Genomic DNA, 13,771 nt, shown 5'->3' with positions numbered 1-13,771 from the left:
GAACACTAAAACGATACAAAAGAACCTTTGAACCCCAATGTTCATAGCAGCACAATTTACAATAGCTAGGTTCTGGAAGAAACCTAGATGCCCATCAGTAAATGAATGGATCAAAAAACTATGGTACATTTACACATTGGAATTCTATGCAGCAGAAAGAAAGAAGGAGCTCCTACCCTTTGCAAACAGCATGGATGGAGCTGGAAAGCATTATGCTAAGTGAAACAAGCCAGGCAGTGAAAGACAAATACCATATGAACTCACCTTTAACAGGAACCTAAACAACAAAACAAAGAAACAAGCAAAATATAACCAAAGGCACTGAAATAGAGGATAAACTGACAGTGACCAGAGGGGAGAGAAGATGGAATTTCAGGAGAGAATGGGAAGGGTTTCCAGGAACAAATTTAAAGGACACATGGACAAAAACTAAGGGGATGGTGGTAATGGGAAGGAAGTGGGGAGGGTTGGGTGGGTGGGCTGGAATGGGAGTAAAAGGGAGAAAACGGTACTTGAACAATGATTAAAATAAAAAAAAAGATTCCTGCTACCACTTTAAGTTAGTTGTTATTCAACATTTTTAACAAAGCCTCAAATTAAAACCTTCATTAGAAAGCTATTTGATTAATTTCTATTACCAGTATACAGGCTTGAGCAAAGGCACATCCAGAAGAAGGTAGTCAAAGCTATTTGATAAACGTAAGTACTAGAGGCTGAGGATATTATGATATCCCCTAACAGCCATGTTTTACTTTCTAACCCTATTTTCCCTGACCACAAATGACTGATTGGTTCAAAGATAAACATCAGATCTAAACGGGCACAATCAAAAGCTTTTTCCTAGGAACTTGAAATTTAAAATGGATATATAGACCTGGCTGGTGTGGCTTAATGGATTGAGTGCCAGCCTGCAAAGCAAAGGGTCACCAATTCAATTCCCAGTCAGGACACATGCCTGGGTTGTGGGCCAGGTCCCCAGTGGGAGGTGTGCAAGAGGCAACCACACACTGATGTTTCTCTCCCTTTCTTTCTCCCTCCCTTCCTCTCTTAATAAAAGGATATACAGAAAGAGTAAATTACTGGAGTATAACTGCTGTCTGGCAGCACAGACAGAACAGATCAATGATCTCCTCTCACTGAGTTCACTGAGTTTACCTCCTCCTTAAATTCTGTGAAATACTCCAACATACTTCTGAAGTTTCTTCTGGATAAGCTAGCTGGAGCCTAATTTACTTTCTTGCACGCAAGGAAAAAAAAACTAAATTCACTAAAGGTCAGTAGTGCTCATTACCTCTCAATGTATAGTCTAAAAAACTGGTATCACTCAACAGTGATAACTAATTCCAAAGAGAAAGATGATACCCACATATCCTACTGGGGGAAGTAAACTTAAAAAAAAACAAAACAAAAGAAATGCACATTTCCCCTGACTTAGGAATCTCTGAGACAAAATTTACCCTTCAAGTATACAAATATCCTGTGATGATGATTCATTCATCAATTCTATTCTTAAAATTTATCCTACAGAAACACTTCAACAAGTAAACAAAGATGTGTATAGGAATACATAGTCAATATTGCTTGTAATAGTGAAAAATCAAAAATAATATACATATGTAAAGAGGAAATTGGTAAAATTATAATACAGTCATGCAACAAAATACTGAGTACCTGTTAGAAAAGATACAAATAGGTCCAAACCTAATGACATAGAAAGATAATGACATAGAAAGATGTCTAGGCAGTATAATGAAAAAAAGAACAGAATTCATATAATTCCCTACACATGTACATAAACCACACCTACATATATTCACAGAAAAAAAATTGGGAAATATATTAAACTTTTAAAACTGGATTGTCTTTGGAGAATGATAAAGACAAAGGCTTTTATTTTTAGTTTTATTCATTTTTGTATTATAAAACTGAATGTATTACTTTTATAATTATAAGAAACAGTTGCTGTTTAAGAAAATGACATACCATGGAAAAATATAAAGAGAAAATTAAAAGACCCTGTAAACAAAGTAGGAACCTTTATGAAGTGGTATAAAAACTTCTGTATACTTCACACATACACAAAGTGTGACTACATCTCAACCTTACTAACTGTGAGAATGAAATATTTACTTAAAAAAAGAGCAAGACTTACAATTCAGATTAACTTGCTGAAAATTACTTATGTGTCATGAGATCTAAACTAAATCAAATTGGATCATGACAATCAGCTGTTATAAATGCTCTATCTAGACTTATATATTATCTATCTAAATACATGATTGTTTTTTCTAAAATGGTACTTACAGTTCTCTACAATTTCATCAAAAACTGCACCAGTTTTCTGCTCAAACTGAAAAAGCAAAAGAGAAAAGAGAAAAATAGCATTATTATTATATTCTTCCAGCATATTTTCAGTATCCCTCCCAACTTCTCCAAGAGCTGTAATTTTCAACCCAAAGTATGCAAATATACAATAAAATAAACAATGCCAAATAGAGCAAAATAAAATACAAAATGAACAAAAGAAGTTCTCAGGCCAAAACTCACAAACTGAAAATGAAGAGATAAATATATGCCAACTATTTTTTAAAAAATGTTATTTCTAAAAAATCAATTTTCTATTATAAAATGCAGAGGATCATATATATTTATAATAATAATAATCATAGCCAGTAAGTATTCTCAATAAACAATTACTGAGAATTTACTAACATATCTTGAGAATTATGTAAAACTCATTTAAAACTGAACAGAACAATCACCATCAATAGCTTTTGGTCTTCAATTAAAGCTAGAAATCTGCTGCTCTTCAAATGAAAAGTGAGCCATGTTACAGGGATGGTTGCTATTTGGAATAGGTTTGAACCTAAGAGAGAAGTAAAGTCAAATGTGAAATGATTTCAGACCTTTGAAACAGACACAGAGGGAAAAAAAAGTAAAGCAGAGACAACTCCATCCAGGAGCTAAAGACACTAGCATGTTTCATTTCTGGTCTTTAAAGGTCTCTTCACTTCAGCAAGTGTGAGAATTCTACCTTCCAGCTTCCTTGCCTACTACTCATCCATGAAGCAAGAACACAAAAAAGGCTGCTTTTGATGAGTCTTGCTGAGCAAGCGGCATTGTTCCCTCTCTGACCCCTCCCCCACATACAGTGCCTTGGCGAATACCTAAGGCTCCCAGAGTGTCACCATTGAAGGGAGAAACATTTAAGGGAGAAAAAATAATCTAGCTACTTACACATCTGCAGAGGAAACACAATACCTAGCTATGGTAATCACTATTATCTGATATTCATAAGTGTTAAAAGACAACCAAGGACCCCAGGCTTCTGAAAGAAATTAACTATTGTGAAAGAGAAAGTACAAGATGAATAAAGAGAACCACTACTCCAGAAAAAAATTAATAATTTACAGAAAAGAAACTTCTAAAAAGTATTATTGGTGGTATCTTGAGATCCCTGAGGCACTATAGATGCAAATAAGTAAACATGGATGGCCATGAAAAGGAGACATGAGAAAATATTTGGGAACAAATAAGTAACAAAAATTTTATTGGACAGGCTACTTATAAAGTTCTCGATCAGTTTCAAAAAAAAAGTCAAAAAGTTGGAAAAGATATTTTATATGACATGGAAGACTGAACAAATAGCTCTAACAGCAATTTCAGAGGCATCCCCTAAGGAAAGGACAATTGAGAGGTAAAATAAAAGAAAATTTCCCTACACTAAAAATATGAATATTTGAGAATGGGCCTACCAAATATCAAAGAGGAAATGAAAAAACAAAAAAGGATATATCCTGATGAAATTTCAGAATTCCAGAAGAAAACAAAAGGAGGAACAAAGAAAACTGTAGTGCAGATAATTAATAAGACACATTAACCTAAGTGAATTCAACTATATAAACACTGAAAAGGAAAGGAAAGAAACAGTAAAAGCTACTCTACCTACCAAACCATTTAATGAGTTATGCTCCACAAAAAAAGGCAAATGGGAGATTAACTCTGCAAAGCAAATTAGGAAAGCACTTCCCTACACTAAGAGGGACCCAAGTGTATAAACATAATGTACTTTACAATACTGTCCCTAGACATTATACATGGTGCTCAACCAAGGAAACTAGTCTTATTCAATGTTACAGGGAAAAAATTAGTATTGATGACATTACTAAGGGTGGTATGTCTATAAGTGACTTAAAGGGATTTTCTCAGATACTTTGGACTATGTAACATTTCATTTTGTGAGCTGATTATAAAACCTAACTCCTCACTAAGATAATACTGTGTGCCATATAAGAAACAAGAACTAGACTGATATCACACTTCTCTGCAAGCTAGGAACACAAAAGATCACTGACTTACATGTTGTAAAAAGAAAAAAAAACTGATTTGGAATTTAAACCACACAAATTGTATTACAAAAAATATTTAAGAAAATAAACATGAGACTTCCAGCCAAGATGGAGGAGTAGGTAGATACACTTTACCTTCTCGCACAACCAAAAGAAGGACAACAAATTTAAAACGAAAAATAACCAGAACTGCCAGAAAATTTAACTGTATGAAGTCTGACAACCAAGGAGTTAAAGGAGAAACATTCATCCTGACCAGTAGGAGGGGCGGAGATGGGCAGCCAGAGTGGAGAGGACTCATGGCAAGGCAGTGGCTGAAGGACCCAGGGGGCAGGGCTGTGGCAGGTGGACCAGGAGGTCTCACATTTGCATGTGGATAAACCGGGAAAAACATCAGGGAGTGAGACTGATCAAGCAACCAAGGGTTCCGGCAAGGGGAAATAAAACCTCAAAACCTCTGGCTGTAAAAACCTGTGGGCAAAGTACAAGGCAGGAGAAACTCCCAGCCTCACAGGAGAGTTCGTTGGAGGGACCTACAGGGTTCTAGAATGTACACAAGCCCACACACCCATGAAGCAGCACGAGAAGGGCCCGATTTACTTGTGGGTAGTGGGGGAAGAGACTGAAAGCCGGCTGACAGCTGAGCAAGTGGCATTGTTCCCTCTCTGACCCCTCCCCCACATACAGTGTCACAACACTGTGATACGGGTTGTCCAGCCCTGGTGAATACCTAAGAATCTGCCCCTAAAAACCTAAGAGGCAAACAGAGACCCAGAAATATGGCCCAAATAAAAGAATAGATCAAAGCCCCAAAAACATAACTAAGTGATGAAGAGACAACCTATCAGATGCAGAGTCCAAAACACTGGTAATCAGGATGCTCACAGAAATGGTTGAGTATGAAAAAAGTGAAGGCTATGAAAAGTGAAATAAAGAAAAATATTCAGGGAACCAACAGTGAAGGGAAAGAAATCAGAACTCAAACCAACGATGTGGACCAGAAGGAAGAAATTTAAACCACGTTTATTCTGTTGAATAAACATTCAACCAGAACAGAATGAAGAAACAAGAATTCAAAAAATTTAAACCATATTTAAACCAGAACAGAATGAAGAAACAAGAATTCAAAAAATTAAGAAGAGCCTTAGGAACCTCCAGAACAACTTTAAATGTTCCAACATCCACATCATAGGGGTGCCAGAAGGAGAAGACAAAGAGCAAGAAATTGAAAACTTATTTGAACAAATATTGAAGGAGAACTTCCACAATCTGGCAAAGGACATAGACTTCCAGGAGGTCCAGGAAGCTCAGAAGGTCCCGAATAAGTTGGACCCTGAAGAGGACATACCAAGGCACATCATAATTACATTACCTAAGATTAAAATGAAGGAGAGAATCCTAGAAGCAGCAAGAGAAAAGGAGACAGTTACCTACAAAGTAGTTCCCATCAGACTGTCAGCTGATTTCTCAAAAGAGACCTTACAGGCAAGAAGTGGCTGGAAAAAAGTACTCCAAGTCATGAAAGGCAAGGACCTATATCCAAGATTGCTCTATCCAGCAAAGCTTTCATTTAGAATGGCAGGGCAGATAAAGTGTTTCCCGATCAGGTCAAGTTAAGGAGTTCATCATTACCAAGCCCTTATTATATGAAATATTAAAGGGAGTTATCTAAGAAAAAGAACATGTATAGTGAAATGACAGGAAATTCACAATTATTAACCACCACACCTAAAACAAAAACAAACTAAGCAAACAACTAGAACAGGAACAGAACCACAGAAATGGAAATAACATGGAGGGTTATCAGAAGGGAGGGAGAGGGGGAAGAATGTGGGGAAAAGGTCCAGGGAATAAGAAGCACAAACAGTAGGTACAAAATAGGAGGAGGTTAAGAATTGTATAGGAAATAGAGAAGTCAAAGAACTTACATGTACAACCCATGGACATGAACTAATAGGTGGGGTGCTGGTGGGAGGGGAGTGCAGGGCAGAAGGGAATAAAGGGGAGAGAAAATGAGACAACTGTAATAGCATAAAGTATACTTTAAAAAAAGAAAAAATAAAATGAAATACATTAAAATTATGAGTAAAACAAATACGTGCACCTGGTTATGACTCAGAAGAAATTAAGAAACCTAGATGAGAATATCAGGCACCACTATATACTTCAGTAGACACTCTTTTGAGTGGTAAAAATTCCAGGATGAAATTTCCTTCTTTGGTTTAAAACAAAACCCTGTTTTCCTACGTCACCCACCCTCCCTCTCAAATAGAAAACAAAATACTAAAGACTAAAACATTTCCTTTTGATGCCAAACCATTTATATGCTTGTTTACAAACAGACATAATATCATCCACCAAATCTCTTCTGCTGACCCTGGATACACATTTCAAAACCACAGGGACTAAACATATTAGTGGCTGCTGATTGCTAGGTGTGGGGGATAATGATTGCTAATGGGTACAGGATTTCTTTTTTTTGTGTAATAAAAACATTCTAAAATTGACTGTGGTTGTACAAATGTGAAAATACTAAAAATTATTGAATTATGCATTTTAAATAGGAAAACTGCATAGTATATGAATTATATCTCTACAACAGAGCTTTTTAAAAACACAGAAAAATACAGATGACCCTCAAGCAATGAGGATTTGAACTACAGGGGTCCACTTACACATGGATTTCTTTTTCAATGAATACTGTAAATGTTATTTTTCTTTCCTTATGATTTTGTTAGCAACATTTTCTTCTTTCTAGCTTACTTTAGTCTAAGAATACAATGTATAATTTGTATAACATTAAATGTGTGTTAATCAACTGTTTATGTTATCAGTAAAACCTTCACTCAATACTAGGCTATTAGTTATGTTTTGGGGGAGTCAAAGGTTATGCACAGCCCTGGCTGGTGTGGCTCAGTGGGTTGAGAAATGGGCTGTGAACCAAAAGGTCACCAGTTAGGTTCACAGTCAAAGCAAAAGCATGGGTTGTGGGACAGATCCCTGGCTGGGGGTGTGTGAGAGGCAACTGATTGATCTTTCTCTCCCTCTTTCCCTCCCTCTAAAAATAAATAACTTCCAGTCAAAATAGCAGCACAGGCAGACATGGCTCAAACCTTCACACGACCACATCAAAATTACATAAAAAATACATAACAACCATCACTTGGAACCATCAGAAATTGAGTTGAATGGAAGTCTGACAACTACAGAATTAAAGAAACCACATCCATTCAGACTGGTAGGCGGGGCATAGATGCAAAACATACTGGTCCCACGCTGACTGTGGTAGAAAAATTAGGGAGAGATATCTCGGGAGCAAAGAGTCCCAGCCCCACCCTAGGCCCCACAGTCCAGGGTTCCAGTGCCAGGAAAATAAGTCCCCACAACTTCTGGCTGCAAAAAGCAGTGGGGATTGATTTGGTGGAAGAAACTGCTGAAGCCCCAAGCAGTTCCTCTTAAAAAAACCCATGCACAGACTTACTCAGACTCACTCCCTCTGAACTCCAGCACCAGGGTAGCAGCTTGAAAGGCACCAGTGGTATACAAGGAGGAACTGAAGTATCTGGCATCAAGTCGAGAGCTGGGGGGACAGCTTTCTCCCAGAGTGAAAGGTGGGCAGAGACCACTGTCCCTTTTCTAAACCTTCCTCCTACAGACCCAGCAAGCTGATGTCATATCTGAGACTACATCAAACTGGCTAACACTGTTTGACCCACCCCAAACTGGGGATCCAATCTGATCTCATTGGAGATCTCCAGAGACTCCACCCTACCCAACTTATGGGCCCACCCAAGCTGCTTTTCCATATGAAGGGTTGATCTTGGCTCATACAACTTCCTGAATCCTACCAAACAAGCAGCGGCTGGGCTCACTGAGCCGCGGGCCCGAAACTAGCACCTTATATTCACAGCCTGGCTTTGCCTGGGAATCTCCAAGACCATAACAAGTAGCAGCCATCTCAGAAAGGCAGGGTGGCTCTGGGCAGAACACAAATGGGGGCTGACCTTAGCCTGTACCTCCTGGGAAACCCCAGGGCCAGTGAACCCAGCTAATAGCTACAGACCATGTCGGAGCACCACCACCCTGTCCTTGCACAGGTGATCCTCCACTGAGGGCTGAGGTTGGTGGTAAGAGGTCACAGACAGCCCTTGAAGGTGAGACTGACCTGGGTAAATCCCCCACATTGATCTGCCAACAGCAACCAAGGCTCAACTTCAAGAGGAGAGTGTACTCAGCCCACACAAAGGGCACTCTCGAGTATCCATCTTGGGTGATAGGGGAGGCTGTGCCACTGGACCCTACAAGATACCTACTTTACGACACCCTACCAAGACACAGAATCAACAAAGCAGCTCTATCTAATTCACAGAAACAAACACAGGGAGGCTGCCAAAACAAGGAGACAAAGATACATGGCCCATATGAAAGAACTGATCAGAACTCCAGAAAAAGAGCTAAGCAAAATGGAGATAAGCAATCCATCAGATGCAGAGTTCAGAACACTGGTTGTAAGGATGTTCAAGGAACTTAGTGAGGACCTCAACAGCATAAAAACGATCCAGTCAGAGATGAAGGATACACTAATTGAAATAAAGAAAAATTTACAGGGGAACAGTAGAGTGGATGAAGCCAAGAATCAAATCAATGATTTGGAATATAAGGAACCAAAAAACAACCAATCAGAACAACAAGAAGAAAAAAGAATCCAACAAAAACGAGGACAGTGTAAGCAGTCTCTGGGACTTAAAGAGGTCCAACATTTGCATCATAAGGGTTCCAGAAAAAAAGAGCAAAAAACTGGAAACCTATTTGAAAAAATAGTGAAAAAAAAAAAAAAAAACCTTCCTAATTTGGTGAAGGAAACATACACACAAGTTCAGGAGCACAGAGAGTCTCAAACAAGATGGATACAAACAGGCCCATTAGTCATGACTTTAAGTTTAGTCATCAAAACACAGGGGTTGTAGTTCTGGGAAAGAATGCCATCAATATTTTGATGGGGGTTACCCTGAATCTGTAGGTTGTTTTGATTAGTGTGGACATTTTAATGATGTTGAGTCTTCCTATCTTTCCATTTATTTGTACCTTCTTCAATTTATTCTTAGGAGGCAGCAGGAAGATTTGAATTCTGAAAACAATCACTCTGGCTATGGAGTAAAGTCATTTCTGACTCCTGCCTGAAGTTCTAACCATACCATTCTCAAACTGTTTTCTTCCTACTGGGAATGATGTCTACCTGATGAATTACCACTGCTTCTTCAAAGTGCAGCTCTTTAGTAAGGCCTTTGCTGATAACCTACTAGAATACATCACTCCTCTGTAGCACTTCATTTATATTTCACTTACAGTCATTAATAGCAATTAACTCACATATATGTCAGTATCACTTTCTAAATCAATTATTTTCATCCTGGGATAACCATAGGCTCCAGAATATTATATAGTAAGCTCTCACCTAACATCATCAGTAGATTCTACAACTTCACATGTAACAAAGTACAATGACACTAAGTTTACTATAGGCTAACTGACATAAACAAGTTAAGTTCTTTAAGGCATCCCATCGTTACAATGAAATTATCTTGAATGAAATGAAGTCATTCAAGGACCTGCTGTATTTAGTAATTTCTCAACCACTTTTTTATTAACTGAATGCTATATTTTACATTTTTCAGTACTTGTTATGCAAAATCTGCAAGATGTTCTAAGGAAAATTCTGTCATCAAGTTAATATAGGAAATATAAATCTTTTTTCAGTAATTAACAATGCTTGTTAATTTATTAAATATTAAGAAGTCCACAACTAAAGAAACCGGTACTGCTTAGTTTCACCCAGCATTTCCCAAACATATTTGGCCACAGAAACTCTTTGAAAGATAACATTTATTAACATACTACTGAAACTATGGGAAATGATGCTAAATGATGGTAGCCATTTTAGATTTCTTCACATTTTAACATAAGATCCTTGTTTTTACATTTTAAAGATTTTATTTATTTATTTTTACACAGAGTGGGGAAGAAATAATCACGCCATCTGACCATATGTGATTTTCACAAGTATTATGAAAATAATTAGCCAAATTAACAAGGAAATACTAAATTAAATCCTTTGTTCCTAACACTCACTTCCTAATAAGCCTTACCTTCCAGCACTAATCATCTGCTACTAATCAATCACAGCAATCTGTCCTACAAACTATGGATATGTTATCAGAATTATTCTCAATTTCAAGTTCAAGTATTAATTTATAATCAATTGAAGTTGACAGCCAAGATCAAATATTTACCATTAAGTGCTAACATTAGCACTATCCATAGAGAAAAGTGTATGTAAAATATAAAAAACACACCCTAACTGGTGTGGCTCAGTGGGTTGGGCATCATTCCCACAAACTGAAGTTTGCCATTTCAATTCCTGGTCTTAGCACATGCCTGGTAGTAACCTGATGCAGGCCAGGTCCCCAGCCAGGAGTGTGCAAGAGACAACAATCAATGTTTCTCTGACACACTGATATCTCTCTCCTCCTCTTTCTCCCTTCCCTTCTCCTCTAAAAATAAATTTAACAAAAATTGTAAACGTCAAAACAAAATTATTTTTTACAGATAATATGCTTGTCTACTTGAGAAGTCCAAGACAGTAAACTGAAATGTATTAGAAAATACACATTTCAGCCCTGGCTGGTATAGCTCAGTGAATTGAGCATAGTCCTGTGAACCAAAGGGTCGCTGGTTCATTTCCCAGTCAGGGCACGTGACTGGGTTGCAGGCCAGGTTCCCAGTAAGGGCCACATGAGAGGCAACCATACACTGATGTTTCTCTCACTCTCTTTCTCCCTCCCTTCCCTTCTCTCTAAAAATAAATAAATAAAACCTTAAAATATTTTTAAAAAGAAAAAGAAAATATACATTTCAATAGAACGATTCTTTATAAAATTTAACATTCAAGAAAGCAACAGCACTCCTATGAAACAGTACTAACTAGTAAAAATATAATGGGAAAAAATCCAATTCACAATTGGGTTTAGAACAAAGTTCTAAAGATAAATATAAGAAATATATAAAATCATTATGCAAACAACTACCAAACTTTTCAGAGTGCAAAACAGCTGATAATGATATACAAACAGAAAAAAAATCAATAGTATGAAGAACTCATTTCTTCACAAAATAGGGAAGATGAGGTTAGGGGAAACAAAACAGAACCATTAACAAGGACATCTGGATGAATAAAGGTAAAAAGAATATCCAACCCCTGGCTGGTGTGGCTCAGTGGATTGAGTGCCAGCCTGTGAACCAAAAGGTTGCTGGTTCAATCCCAGCCAGAGCACATGCCTGGGTTCAGACCAAGCCCCCCGTTGGGGGCTTACAAGAGGTAACCAGTAAATGTATCTCTCGCACATCTATGTTTCTCTCCCTCTTTCTCCCCTCCTTTCCCTTCTCTCTAAAAATAAATAAATTAAATGTTAAAAAAATCCAAGAAAAGGTTACTTCTCGTAGTAACAATAACAAAAATATGGCCTACCATATATTAAAGGTACAACTAAAATATATGATACTGGCATGGCAATTAATAGATTTATAAAATGAAATTTTAACTACAAAGTCCAAAGTATACTTAAGAATTAGAATATGACCAGTAATGATTTAAGGTGAAAAACTTCAATCACCATTTTACACTTGACACCAAAATAAATTTCAAAGAGAATAAAAACAAACAGCCCTGACCAGTATGACTCAGTTGATTGGAACACCATCCTATACTCCAAAAGGCTGGAGGTTCGACTCCTGGTCAGGGCACACACCTAAGTTGCAAGTTTGATCCCCGGCAATGAATCAATATTTGTCTCTCAATTAATGTTTCTGTCTTTCCTGCCCTTTCTTTCTCTCTCTACAATCAATAAACATATTTAAAAAAAATAAAAACAAAATGAAAAAATGAAGATACTAGAAGGTAGGAAAGTCTTTTAACCATAAACAGAAACAAATCCTCATGAAAAAGCTGAATTAAAATTTGTTTGACTGTCTTTAGGTAACCTAAAGACAATCTGAGAAAATAAGTCTGTGTGAATAATATCAATGATGAATACCTTACCTATACAGCAGTCTTAGAATCCACTTAAGAGTAGCACCTCAATAGAAAATTAACAAAAACCACAAACAACCATTAAATATTCAATCTCAGGTGAAGTTAAAATTAAAATGAAATACCATTTGCACTGGCCGGGTAGCTCAGTTGGTTAGAGCATTCTCCTGATATGCCAAGACTGCAGGTTCAATCCCTGGTCAAGACACATAAAAGTGTCAACCAATGAATGCATAAATAAGTAGAACAACAAATCGGTATTTCTCTCTCTCCCCCTCTGTCAAATCAATAAAATTTTATTAAAATGAGACATTATTTTCTCTTAGACTAGCAAAGACACAAATAAATGGATAGATATAAAAATTTTCTCTATTTTTAAACCTAATGTATCTAGGAAATGTCTCATTATACAATGATCTACTTCACTCTTTATAGTGACTGCAGAATCTTTTATTGTATTGTATTATATTAATGGAGACTTCACTACTTCTAGCTTTTTATCCAATTATAGTTATCCTTATACATGTAAGTTGGTTTATATGTCAGTATGTGTGAGTGTATGTGCATGATCATACATGTTTGATCAATTCCCAGTAGAATCATGAAATTAAAGAGCACAAGAACTCAAAATTTTTTATAGATACACCAGACTGCCCAGCAAAAGTATTCCTCCTATATATATATATGTATGTACATATATCTCAATATAGTGAATTCTTACTGTTTCTCAAGAACTTCTCTATCAACATGGTAGGAAGTTTTTTTTTCTCATCTTTCTCAATTTGATAAACCTTATTGTTACCTTATTGTTAAGTTTTTTTTCTCATCTTTCTCAATTTGATAAACCTTTGATACCTTATTGTTAAATTTCAAATGTTTCATTTTTTAAATTTTGAAGAATAATCTTTCCATATAGTTATTAACCATCTGTGATTCTTATTTCTATCAACTACCTCACTACTGAGCTTTTTAGGTGACCTAAAGCAATGGCTCCCAAACCATTATAATTAGTGATTAACACTTATCAAGAACCTTGCCCTCTGTCTAGCACTGTTTTCAACTTTTAAACAGATTGAATTCAATTTAGCCTCCCTGAAGTTTCATGAGATAAATATTGTTAACACCTCTACTTTATAAATGAAGAAATGAAGGTATTAAGAGGTTGAGGGGACACATACATGCACCTACACACAGCTCTGAAAAAGGCTTCCCAGAAAAAAGCCTGAATGTATGACTCTCCAAAATCTGGCCTATACTGCTTTGTTTCCTGCCTTCACGTTCCCATTACACCCCATCTCAAAAGCAAATGTTCTAGCTGCTATGAATGACCTGTAGT

At 36.8% G+C, this 13,771-nt stretch overlaps 1 protein-coding gene across 5 annotated transcripts in view; it reads right to left on the bottom strand.

Annotated features, from left to right (window-relative positions):
• The window catches only part of ZMYM4 (zinc finger MYM-type containing 4), a 142,067-nt gene that overhangs the window by 81,393 nt on the left and 46,903 nt on the right, over positions 1–13,771 (bottom strand). For all 5 annotated transcript variants that reach the window (XM_028512785.2, XM_036025763.1, XM_036025762.1 and 2 more), the window contains exon 2: positions 2,305–2,350. In XM_028512785.2, the coding sequence (XP_028368586.1) occupies positions 2,305–2,350 (46 nt within the window). The remainder of the gene's footprint in view (positions 1–2,304; positions 2,351–13,771) is intronic.

Source organism: Phyllostomus discolor, chromosome 5 (genome assembly GCF_004126475.2).
Source record: "Phyllostomus discolor isolate MPI-MPIP mPhyDis1 chromosome 5, mPhyDis1.pri.v3, whole genome shotgun sequence".
Lineage (NCBI taxonomy): Eukaryota > Metazoa > Chordata > Mammalia > Chiroptera > Phyllostomidae > Phyllostomus > Phyllostomus discolor.
The sequence above is the reverse complement of the archived record's forward strand: the minus strand, read 5'-3'. Positions and strand labels throughout refer to the sequence as shown.